The sequence below is a fragment of the Phasianus colchicus genome, chromosome 1, assembly GCF_987193195.1.
Source record: "Phasianus colchicus chromosome 1, bPhaCol1.hap1.1, whole genome shotgun sequence".
NCBI lineage: Eukaryota > Metazoa > Chordata > Aves > Galliformes > Phasianidae > Phasianus > Phasianus colchicus.
The window spans coordinates 37,097,894-37,110,612 of NC_143436.1; the positions used below are offsets into that span (position 1 = coordinate 37,097,894).

Here is a 12,719-nt window from a genome sequence, read left to right on the forward strand (position 1 = left end):
CAAGTATATAATTTCTACTTATTGTTTCAGAAAAACTGCTGAAGGTTTTTCTTTTGCAAAGAATGACTTTGAAACATTGCATCTCCCAATGCATTTTCAAGCAATACTCTGCTTCTCACGAATATTTCCAATATACTTTTTAAACAATCACATGTAAAACTAAAACAGCCAAGTTATACTGTGAGATCTCAAAATCGTGCATTAGAGCAAGCAATGAGACAAAATCTAAACGTAGCTGCTCCTGAAAAAGAACAGAATGTCATGGCTAAAGGTATGCCAAACTTTTTTCTGGAAAAATGTAGTACAAAGAATGCACTTTCAAAGGAAATAAAAATACTTGAAAATTTAGGCAAAATTCAAAGTATTTCTTGAGTAAGAGGTGAAAACTGAAGTTTCAACAACATTTCATTTATCCACTCTTCAAAATATTTTAGAAAATTTTCTTTTGAGTTTCTAAAGAGAAGTATTACCACTCAATTTCAAGAAGTATTTTTACCTAGAATTTTTCTTTTATTAAATAAGGTTAAGTATTTCCTCCTCACTATAGTCTTTTTTAGTGACACATTACAGGTCCACAACCACAAAAAAGTGCTTTGGTATAATATTTTGAGTAAAGGTAAGAGAAACCAATCCATGTTCTCTGCTCACGTACTCTAGATTTCCATTTCAGCACAACACAAACCAAACTATCAGTACTATTGCCTTTAGAATAGCTGTTAGAGTAAGTCAACAAAGCATTATAATTCTGTATTTAAAACCGATCTAGAATAAAACATTAACAGACTTAAAACCAAGAAAATTGTTTTAAGATATAGCAAGCAATAAATGCCCCCTGCTGGCAGGAATGAAAACCTCGTGGTTGAAATTATCACAGCTCCAACTTTCAGGACTCATCCTCACCTTCTTTCCCAGTTTGTGGGCTACGGGTCACCAACAGCAACCTGAACTCTCTTTAAGTAATAATAAAAGCCTGAGATAAAACTTTACAGTTCACAGGATCTCCAATGCCTGAGATAACACTCCCCAGTTTTTGAAGCAGGGGCAAAAATGCAAAATAACAAGCCACTACGTTCTTCCAAAAAAAAAAAAAAAAACCTAACTGATTTGACCATTTCTGTAGCAAAAAAACACATCTGAATACCTGAGCAAGACAGAATTCACAGGTCCCTAAAGAAGCACTGTACTGCTAACCAGAAACTAAAGCAATTCCCTAGAAGTATTATGAAGCATAGTGCACACCGAGGCTATTAGCAACCCAATGCAACAGAAAACATGCAATAAAGAAACTAAATGTATATGCAAATTTATAATTATATTGTGTTTTAGAAGACAAGTCCCTAGGAGACTTCCTCTAAAAAATATAAGATGCAACAGCACGAAGGTATGAAGACAAATCTTAGGGTGGTAACTTGGAAGTTACCTGCAGCAGAAGAAGAGCATTCTGATATCTTCCTGTAAACAAGCTTAAGTGAACTCTGTACAGAAGAGTCTCCAGAAGCTGGAACGATAACAGATTGGGATTTTCCTCTCCCTCAGTCACTTCCATTAGGAACTGCAGCATCCTCCCACATACATAGTCTTTTCCATCAAAGGAACTCTCCAAATTCAAGAACTAGAGAAAAATAATTTACATTAAGAAAAATACTTGCAGAACTTCAAGGCTGAAGTTTAAAACAACATGAAATACATTATTCAAAGTATGTTATTCATCACCTTATGAACAATTTTTCCCTCTCCCCACATACCAAAACCTCAGAAAACACTTAAAATATTGATGATCAACTTCCAATGCCCTTGTGAACATAAATTTTTGCAGACTTATATTTAAAAAAGCAAGTTAAACATCTTGATTGTAAATGACTGATTTTCCCTAGGAAAAAGTGACTATTTCACAGAATCACAGCGTGGCCAGCGTTGAAAGGGACCTCAAAGACCATGAATCTCCAAACCCCCCTGCCACATGCAGGGCCACCAACCTCTCCATTTAATCCTAGACCAGGCTGCCCAGGGCCCCATCCAATCTGGCCTTGAACACTTCCAGGGACAGGGCATCTACAACTTCTCTGGGCAGCCTGTTCCACCACTCACACCACTCTCTCTGTAACAAATTTCCCCCTGACATCCTATTTCTACAAAGATTCTGCAAACAGAACTTTGAATTACTTCACTGTGAACAGAACTTTCACAAAGCTGTTCTATTGGCTTATTTAAGTCAAATCACACTTCCCTATTTAACATACACAATGTCTACAGCAGGAAATGCATACATTTGACATTTTTTACTTACTGTCCACCAGATCTGATAGGATGGAGCATATTCCACTGCTGTTTCACACATTTCCTGTATCTCCTCCTTTGTTCCTCTTTTTGAGAAGAGCCTGAGGTAATGACACCAAATCTCAGGATTTTCTTTGTTGTTCTCAAGAGCTCGAGCCAAAACATTTAGAGTAGAATCCAAACACTCTGACGATGAGCTGTGAAAATTGAAATGATAATATCTAAAAAACAGACCTACTGTGGGTTAAGAAAAACTTTACATTATCTTCCATTATGTTTCCTCCCTTCTTTTTTTCGGTCTTTTTCTTACTATGTTTATAACTTAGAAAGCATACTCTCTTCAGACTGAAAGTATTTTCTTTATACACTGACTATTGCATTTCTATCCTATACATGTATGTTTCAGGTGACCTACTCTCATTGTCACCACTGCTGAAATGCATCACCCACCACATCACTGTGATCACACCTTCTATTTGATCTCCATGAACATGTATAGCAAGCATCAATGAATGTCATTGGGTACCATTTTTTCCACATGGAGGAATTCAGTGACACACCTCCACTCCATATCAGCACCATCTGCCTCTGACATGAGGTGCCAACATAATAAAATAGAAAGCATTACTTTAAAAGCAGCCCTTGTATTCTTTTAATCTGCTTTTAAGAAATGAATTATTGGTATCTTTGTTAAAGAAAGTTCCTTAACATCAGAAAAGAAGCTTGACTACAGTTGCATGGGTACGGTATAAAACTAAAATGTAAAAGCAGACTTACCCTTCATTTTGGTTCAAGTATTTATATGCAAGTTTAATCCAGAGCTGTACATTGCAGGGGTTTTCTTGGACGCTTGCCTCCAAGTTGGAAATGTCATCAGTCTCACTTGTAAAATATCGGATATCATCTGGAGTCACAACAGTATCAAGAGCTGGAATTCTTTTTTTATGTTCAGTAGGGTGGGCTGCAAATGAAAAAAAAAAAATCTTTCTTTTCAAAACAGAAGTGACTTGTCACTATACAGTTCATACAAGGAGTAACATTTCCATATATAAAGTGTAGCCATAGTCAAAAACAAAATGATCACTTCAGCATCTTAAAAATTTAAAACTGTGTAACATGTAGACAACTGGTTATATTTAACATGTGAAGACCAGAAATAAATAGCAATGAAGACTGTTTCTTTGGCCAAAAGACACCAACCAAATGTCCTTAAGAAATGGATATCTATGTCAAATAAAGGATTATCTCAAAAAACATTTATACAGGAATAAAGAGGATGCCAAGAAATCCCGAAGCTCCCGCTTCAATGATTAGTCATATTTCAGGTTACTGATGCTCAAGCAAGCTTCCAAGTCTCAAATTATGTTTCAAGAGCAGCTTTGCTTTTTACCTCCTGGTCTTATCACTTATGATCAATGCTGTAACAAGTTTAAGCTAACAGATGAAGTTTGCTACTTTCTATAATTCTGGGGAAAAAAAAAAGACAATGTCTTCTGGTGAAGTTGTAACATTCCAGGGATCTCTATGTTCCCTTTCGTGAAAAGATAGGCAGAAATCCCATCTAAGCTTCTAATCACACCTTGTATTAGTTTGTTGATAGTTCTTGTTGTTGTTGTTGTTTTGTTGTTGGATTTTGTTTCCTGTTTTTGGTTTATTTGTGTGGGGGTTTTTTTTTGTTTTTTTTCTTAAGTCCCACCCATTAAGGTCAACTTTTTGAGAAAAGTTGCACGAAGGAATGTAAGAATGTCTGCATACAGGAAATAGGAAGAAGCCAAACGAGCTAAAGAAAACACTGGTTTTCTTGAGAATCATTTTAAATATCGGGTGTTGGGAAGAGATTGCTATGTTTTTCTCCCCAGTATTCTTTTTTAATGGATGCCATCCTTCTGAATTACCGTATTTAATAGGACCAACAGACTGTTCCTCCTCACTACTGCTGCTATCTAGCAGAGGTTTTCTCCAGTACTTTGGTCTCCATTTCCTTTTATCTTTCCATGTTGTAAACGGAGGTGCTGTAAACAAGCAAAGCAGTAGAAGTTATCGTTTACCTTTTTCTTGTCAAGACTGAAATATCTTTGCCAATGAATATTTCAGATAAAAATACTCCATTCCACAAAAGCAATACAAACGTACAAGTTTTCATAGTGCTTATTTATATCTGTGGTTCTCAAGTGCTTAAGTCATATTTTTGAATGGAAAAAAAATAAAACTAATAGAACTAATAAAGCTAAAAAACTAATAGAACTATTATATTATGGCCTTAAAACAAGTTCTGTTCTTCAATCTATCAGAAGTATAATTAAACTAAAAAAAATTGACACACAAAAGGGAATATTCTTGGTTGAAAAAGTCATAAAGTACCAATGTAACTTAAAAAAAATTTAATTTATCAAGAAAGTTACTTACTATGACCTTTACTCTCGTTGACATTGCTGGCCAGAAGAACAGCCATCTGATCTACTGACATACGGTCTCTGTTTATACCAAAAAGTTTTTCAACATATTTTTCTGGAACAAGAACATTCATGTCTTAGGTAAGTAAACAGATGGATAGGTAACTTACCAGCAATTTAACATAATCTATGCTTAATTAATGAAATAATTGAATATGACTGTTTCAAAAGGTATGCTAATTTAACACATGTGAAGAAGAAGAGGGCAAGATTTCATCCCAAGTTCTGCCCCCATCCACTGAACCACAGCAATCTTTTGAGTGAAACATTCCACAAACCGCTACTGCAGAAAGTCCACTACTGAGGACTGAACTGGGCAACTAGAGAAGTATTTTACACTTACATTATATAAAAAGTACTTGATCCCAGAACTTCTCATGGAAACTACTATCTTTAGAAATAAATCTTTAAATACATAAGTAAGCAAAAAATTCTTAAAAACCTGTGGCAGTGCTGATTTCCTCATCAGTGCTTTTTTCTGAACAGCCAATCAGTTCTAAATTGTAAGACAGAATATCTTGAAACAGCTGCTTTCGACTTAGAGTGCAATCTTTCATGTGCTGCCTAAAATAAATAAAAAAGCAACTAAAATGTTTATCACAGCAACAATTTAATAAAGTCCATAATTAGAAAGTTGTTACTAGTACACACAAGGGTGTAGGCATAAAGAAAATGATATCCATGATTAATAATACAGTCTGTTCAGAAATTTCCCTTAAATGTTTCTCTGGGCATTCTCTGAACTTAAGTCCACATCAGGAAGTTAATCCTGGTCTTCATTATTTCAGTACAGCCTTGCTCATCAGAATATGATTCTACACCTGCTTCGCACTAACAGAGGAACATGGTGTTTAAAACTTTCCAGTTCAAATAGGTTAGTTATAACAATTAAGATATCCCTATGCATTTAAAGGATCTGAAGTTTTGATTATAATAGCTACGGGTTGATTCAAAAAAGCTTTTTTTTTTACGGCAAAAAGGGAGAAGACAGAAGAAGAAAGTACATTCCTATAGTATTTTTCTAGTTTTCAAACTGGATTTACTCATGGCCAATACATATCCAGTTGTTGTTCTGCCTATTTCTTACACTGCAGTTTAACAAAGTATTTTTAATACGATTTAACACCAAGCTCCAAAGGAGCAAAATAACTTAACCAGTATTTTACCAGAAAACCAGAATTTCTCTACTACAATGCTATTTTTTTGTATATTACTTAATATTTGCTATTTACCTTATGTCCATTTGCTGCATAATATATTTCTAACATGATTAACACTATCCATCACCACCTGAAGATTTATGATGGTCTAACGTCATGCCAAAGCTCTAGGTAAGAAGAGCCTTACCTGAATCACAAGGTAATCAACAGGCAAAATATTCTCTAATAGTCTATGTAGCTTTTTTATAATAAAAAACTTGTATCTAAAAAGCCGTTTCTATTCATGGTTCAGATGCAAGATTCCAAATTATTTTTGCTGCTAACCAGGTATTTGCAATAGGATATTTAAAACTTACTTTCTTTTCTAAAACTTGCCCTTAAAATCCTACATGGAGACCTTCTGAAGAAAACCCTGCCTATTTCAGTCTTAAATCAGACATCTATGAATCAAATGAAAGAACTCACCACTGACAGTCATCATCATTGCATGTGCCTGTTAAATCAAAGCGGCAGAAACACTGCTTTGGCTCAATCATATTGCTATGGGTTACTGAACTGAGGTACAATTTTTCCTTGGTTCGAAAATACGGACTAAACCTAAAATGAAATAATGAATTATTGTGAGAAAGCATACAAACTAAGACACGAATTTCTTTAAAAAAACATTTTCAAAAAATAACTAGTTTTTTAGTACTGAATCTCAGTATTTCCAAAACCCTACTACCAACCAAAAGCAGCAATGACCAACAGTATAAGAGGTAGGTGGAAAACAAATGAGAGAGAGGAAAGGGAACAGTATTTCCACAAAGATTCCGTTCTAATATTCCCTTTTCCCCTACATGGAGAATTTCAATCGTTGAGTTCCCTAGCTAGAGAAAATTGCTTCAAGGGAGTCACATTCCTCATCACAATTCACCTTTCTGTACATATGTGGGTTATGAAAAGCAGTGTAGACTTCTTTAAATAGATGTACATACAGAAGTTAAACAGCTGTTAAGTGTCTCCGTACCTGTAGGATTTAAATACTAGAAGAGGACTACGATATGGTCCAAACGGAAATGGTTTTGCTTCAGTTTGTTTATTCTGTGATGTAACAAAATCCATATCCACTGAAATTTCCTAGAAAACAGATGAAAAGATACATAGCAAGTGCAGTATGACCTAATAAAAGCCACATTCATATTTAAAGTGTTTACCTGACCACATAAGAGATCTTCCTTAGGTGCTACAAAGGCAGTACTTTTCACTAACAGTTCCTTTAAACTGTCAGCTTTAGCATAAAGTTTTTTCAGTTCATCAACATTCAACCCGAGGAAAAGCTCAGGCTCCTCCGCTGCCTTTTTAGAAAGTTTGTTTATAGGTTCTTGTTTTGGAGTGTCCATGTGTTTAAGATTTGGCTTAGTATAAGAACTAGATTCTCTAAAAGATCTCCTTCGTTCCCGGTTTGAATTAGACAGCACCTCATCATCAAAGTAGTTTTCTTCACTGTCCAAAGACAATTTATCCTGGGTAAGATCATGAAGCGATGGCTGAGGTAATGCAAATTCAGCTTCCTCATCTGCCTGAGGTGCAATATCAGATTGTTCCTTGGTTTGAAGTGCACGAGCTTCTTTCAATTTCTGAATCTTCAGAGCATACTCATACTCTAGTTGCTGCAGTCGTTTTTTTTCTAGCGCAATCAGTTCTGCTGAATGCTTTTTTGGACTTGATGCAGGGGAGTTCTCCAATTTCAACATTTTGCTTGGCTGAAAAGAAAAAAAATCCCTTTATTTCATTTTCACATTTACTGATGTATTGACAGGAGGCAAATTAAACACGGGCAAGTTATTTAACTCAAGAGTTTATAAAAATATTTTCAAACTCTTGCCAAGAAAATGTCAAAAAACAGCAGGAAAACCACCAAAAAGTCTCCTGCAAATCAACTGGCATCTATGCAGGTTTTTCCAATACAGATTACGCTAAATCTTGTGTAAGGCTTGAAAAGAAGTTCTGAGCCTATTTAGAAGGTGAACTACAAGACAAGTATCCACAAGAAAAATTTGCAAAAGGAGACAGGCAAGCATATAGGCCTGGTTCTTCCATAATTTGTAAAGTAACAAAAATCCCACTTCAGTGCCTTTGGTAGATAGCGTAATAAGATGGTTAATGTCTATAGACAGCAATTTCCTCTCTTCACAGACAGAAAGATAACATAACCTGTATCTTAATGACTTTCCTCTGGCAAATATATGTTGACTCTGAACAATTTATTTTTTTTTTTAAATGCTTTTTTCTCTCTACTGATTTCTCAAAAACAGAAGAAACAAATTGGAGAGATTCCTCCAGTGCCTTTGAAATGTTTTCCTGTTTTTCCTGAAATCCCATCTGAAAAAGGTTTCCTATTCAAAATTGCTACTGCTTTTTAAGAACAACATAGTTTAAGAGCACTGTTTAACAGCAGACTTACTCCAAGATGTTCTTGTTCCAGTTTTCGTTTCCCAATTTCCTTACTCGCTACTGCTTTTGCTCGAGCAAGTTCCTCCCCATATTTTAATGCCAGAGCTTTTTTGACTGTTACTCGCTGTTGAACTTTATGAATCTGGAAAAAAAATGCAAGTTTCCAGATATGATCAGGCAATAAAATACAGTTAGAAAACACATGGGAATGAATTAATCATGCCCCCAAAGCAAGCCTACTGTCTTCAAACAATAAAGCTTCCTACTCCAAGTTTTCTAGTTACAATTAACAGAAATTCAGAATTTACTTGTTCCTGAAGCTTCTTGAGAAACATCTTATTAGCATTCAAGATCTTCTCTGTTGCCTGTAGTTGTTCAGCCAGTTTGTTAATTTTATTTTCAGCAATTCGAACATTCTCTCTTTTCTTGGCTTCTTGTTGCAACAAATGTTTCAAGACAGATTCATCCTTCATCAACAGAAGTCTAGAGAAAGATAAGACACGTAACAATTATTTTCCAGAGAAATCTCCTGGAGATATCACTGTTCTATTTAGAAACCAAGCTGTGTTTAGAGTGATGCTTACCGACACTTCTAGCAAAAACCTAAGTGTCTCCAAATAGTCTTAACATCCGTGAGACATTAAGCACTGATATTACATAAAATAATAATAAAATAAGTTTTCATCTAATTTGTACTGCTGAACAGGGAAAGGTAAGCTTATCTTCAATACTCTTTTTGACATTTTGACATCCAAAAACCACATTTTGTTGCCTTGTTACTCAGCAACCCAATTCTTTCCTAGGCCATATAACACCTCAACACATTACAAGATGTAGCTTTAACAGTAATCAAAAACGAAGAAATCAATGGATGGAAGTAAGTAAAGGAAGAGGGATGAACATGTTTCAATATACATCTGAACACAGGTCAGTTTCGTCACCAGTCCACACATAATAAGGTGACAATGAAAGCAAAAAAGTAGGATGCAAAGTACCTTTGCCATGGCAAAGGAAGGGTGAGAAGCATGGAAGACACATACTAAAAGAAAAGGTGTACAGGAAAAGCTTCAAACAGCACACGTAATCTGCAGTAAATACTAATTCATTTATATCAAGCATATCTCATTGAAACACGCTATCCTCCAAGGGTAGTGAGCAGAGAAAAACCATACTCCTTTTTCCCTATTTCAGAGTTATTAAGAAGAACAAATACAGTTCTAGTAACTTAATGTAAAAACAGCTGAACACTGTTACCGTGAGCAGACCTATTTACAAGTTATTAAACACCAAACTTGCCCTTAACCGTAGTTTCTTTTGTACAGCAACAGAATTCAAGGCTCAACAATTCAAGACAACAAAAAAAACACAAATGCTTGCTGTACTTTAGCAACTACACATTAATAAACACGTACTTAGAGCTTTCATCGTTCTAAGCAAACAAGGCAGGCCATATGACAGTGAAAGAGACTCACTTGTTTCTCTTCAGCTTTGCTTCTGCTTCAGTAACTTGTTTTGTTGCTACTGCTATTCTCCCAATTCCATCAACTTCACCATCAGAATTTGCCGGCGATGAACTGTTCCTCAGTGGATCAGATTTAATTAAACGTTGCTTCTCACGACTAAAACAGATGTCAAAAGCAAAGATTTTCAGTAGCTTCAACATTAATTCCTAATTGCTCTAAAACCTAAATAAAAAGCAGCAGTGCAAGACTTTAAATGGAAAGAAGTTTTCCACAACTCCAAACATGTACCGTGAGTCAGTTTGAATCTAATGACTTCCTTCGGATTCCTTCAGCTGTCCTACCAAAAACTGATCGTGGAAAGACTGTAGGTCATAGTAACATCTTCAAACCTCTATTTTTCTTCTAATCACAAAAACACATTACCAAAGACCTACAAAGAATGTACATTTTACTTTAACAACAATCAAACCCGTTTGTACCTAGCAATCTCTTCTTTTAGGAGTCTGTATTCTATCTTCTTATCTTCTGGTAGAGCCTCTGGAGTTCTCATTGGATCATTTTCTTTTTCTGATTTTGGAGGGGCTTTGATTCTTGAAGCCTTTTATAAAAAAAAGTTAAAGTCAATACTTCTAATACAAGTCTCAAGTACAGCTATTAATTGTTTTTCAGCACAAACTTAAAGCTGTTTAAGATTAACAAGACTTTTAACCAACTGCTTATTCTACCATTAACTAAACACGCTTTCAATTTGAACTGAAATTATGAAATCAAAATATTACAAGTTGTAACAGCATGATGCTATCTTAATCAAAAAAAGATTTTAGCTTATGCAAATTACAATTTCATGGTTCAGATAGGAGTAATCTATCTACTCGCCCTTTTCTGATGTAATCCAATTGTTTCTTGATTCAACTCTAGAAGTTTAAATTCTATAAACAAAGCGAAATAATTACAAAATAAACCTATTAAATATTGATATTTTACCTCAACATTTCTCCTTGCTTCTTTTATCATGGATTCTAGTCCTCCAAATACACTGTTGGTTGAATTAGATGGTTCTCCATCAGACTCACTATCATCTGAATCATTTAACGTAACCACAACAGATTTGTGTTTTGGAAGCTGTAAGGAAGAAGAAAAAAATTATATTAAAAAAACTACAAAGAGATAACTGAACTCATTTACTAGGTAAAGGAAGTTAAAATCCTTTATCATGGAACAAGATGGTACACTAATTCCATGTTGTATTAAGAAAACTTAAGAACTTGTGCATCTCCCCTAGCATCCATCCTTGATAACGTAACATGAACGGTACATCAACATTTTCATCCTACTCCCAAGTACCTATAGCATATTTGTAGCTTCATGGTCATAATACATGAATCACAAATATTTCACTCCTATAATTTCATAATTAAGGAGAATTATCCATTTTAAGGAGAATTATCTGCCACCTACAAGCATTTTTTGTGAACAAACTGAAGGATAGCAGGGAAGTCTACCCTAGAAATGCTGTAAAGAAGACATTAAAGACCAGGACTGTCACACACTTGAAATGCCTCTTGTCCCAGCCCACAGAGTTAGCTGACCTCACAGTGAGCTGCACATGCACTTAAACTGGCAGAACACAACTGCACATGGAGAACACAGGCTCCAAGATTAATCACATTTTGACAGCATTACTAATTGAATCAGCACAAAGAACGATGTAGAAATAAGGAGATTAGATTAGTCTCAGATGTTCTGAAGCTGCAGTTGGAAAATAAGCAACTTCAGTTCACATTTTCCAGACTCACTTTCCCATCTCTCAGTGTAAGTCTAGTGAATTAAATACAGATTTAAGTTTAACTTTTACATCAGTACACGTCTAAAGTTTTACACGCCTTTTAAAGTGCACACCAAAGAAATCCTCCACTTCTAAGGGGAAAACAAAATCCTTTCTGATATTCTCATAATAAGGATCATATCCACTACTTCTGAATGTGCTATAGCTGCAGTACCTGCACCAACACAGCAGAGTGATGGAATTCCAATTTTTACTGGTGCATGAAAAACATAAAGCACTAGTTCTCGGCCCCTCATTTATTCTCTGACTAGATTTCCACAGAAATCTTACTTGATCAAATTGAATACTTTCCACCCTTCACCATAACTACGGATGCCCCAAATATCACTTCCCTACCACTGGCTGTCTGACATTCACAGACCAAAGCTGCTAAAATTTTGGTACAGTAGGGCACCATAAATTGTCCCTAAATCTCCCCTTTGTTTTTCTTCTAGGGAAAAGTTGACAGAGGGAAGGATCAAATCCAGCCTTTTTCCAGGTGTTACAGAAATGCCTTTCATCACCACAACTTATATGAGACATTTATTACATTACTCAAACTGCCTGATGACTTCCCAGCAACATAATCTCCCTTATATCTGCACCTTCAGTTAAGCACCTCTCATCTGCGATATAACACAGAGCAATAGAACAAATGGTTTTTTAAGGGTTTTTTTTTTGTTTCATCACACATTTAGTATTTAAACAGGGATAAGAACACTTAAAAATGCAAGCATCATAGAAAGGAATAACAAGCTTTAAGATAACATGTTCCTCCAACTGTAGTGAAAATAAAATACAAAGACACCAAACATCAATATAATCATACTGTTCACTACAGATTCTGCATGTGAAAGAGTACAAGATATGTTTTTCAAGGAACTGCTAACTAGCCACTTCTGTTCACTGCCAAAAATAGAACAGCATATTATACGGACTTCAATTTGGCACAACACATGCTTCCAGCAGTCCAAGATGTTTGCAGACACCACAAATCAAATGCTAACTGAAGTTAGACATGCTATTCAAGTGAATTTCAAGTTACAGAATATGACTGGAGCTAATCTAATGAAGTCTGCTGCTGTTATAAGAGGAAAACACCCTC

The 12,719-nt window shown here is 35.3% G+C and overlaps 1 protein-coding gene across 2 annotated transcripts in view; it reads right to left on the reverse strand.

The window, feature by feature from the left end:
* ZFC3H1 (zinc finger C3H1-type containing) overlaps positions 1-12,719 on the reverse strand; it is a 37,503-nt gene that overhangs the window by 10,082 nt on the left and 14,702 nt on the right. For both annotated transcript variants that reach the window (XM_031589709.2, XM_031589710.2), the window contains exons 10-23: positions 10,774-10,911; positions 10,269-10,387; positions 9,799-9,945; positions 8,635-8,809; positions 8,337-8,468; positions 7,087-7,635; positions 6,900-7,009; positions 6,356-6,487; positions 5,173-5,294; positions 4,684-4,785; positions 4,173-4,289; positions 3,055-3,238; positions 2,288-2,474; positions 1,421-1,612 (exon numbers count right to left, since the gene is read on the reverse strand). In XM_031589709.2, the coding sequence (XP_031445569.2) occupies positions 1,421-1,612; positions 2,288-2,474; positions 3,055-3,238; positions 4,173-4,289; positions 4,684-4,785; positions 5,173-5,294; positions 6,356-6,487; positions 6,900-7,009; positions 7,087-7,635; positions 8,337-8,468; positions 8,635-8,809; positions 9,799-9,945; positions 10,269-10,387; positions 10,774-10,911 (2,406 nt within the window). The remainder of the gene's footprint in view (positions 1-1,420; positions 1,613-2,287; positions 2,475-3,054; positions 3,239-4,172; positions 4,290-4,683; positions 4,786-5,172; positions 5,295-6,355; positions 6,488-6,899; positions 7,010-7,086; positions 7,636-8,336; positions 8,469-8,634; positions 8,810-9,798; positions 9,946-10,268; positions 10,388-10,773; positions 10,912-12,719) is intronic.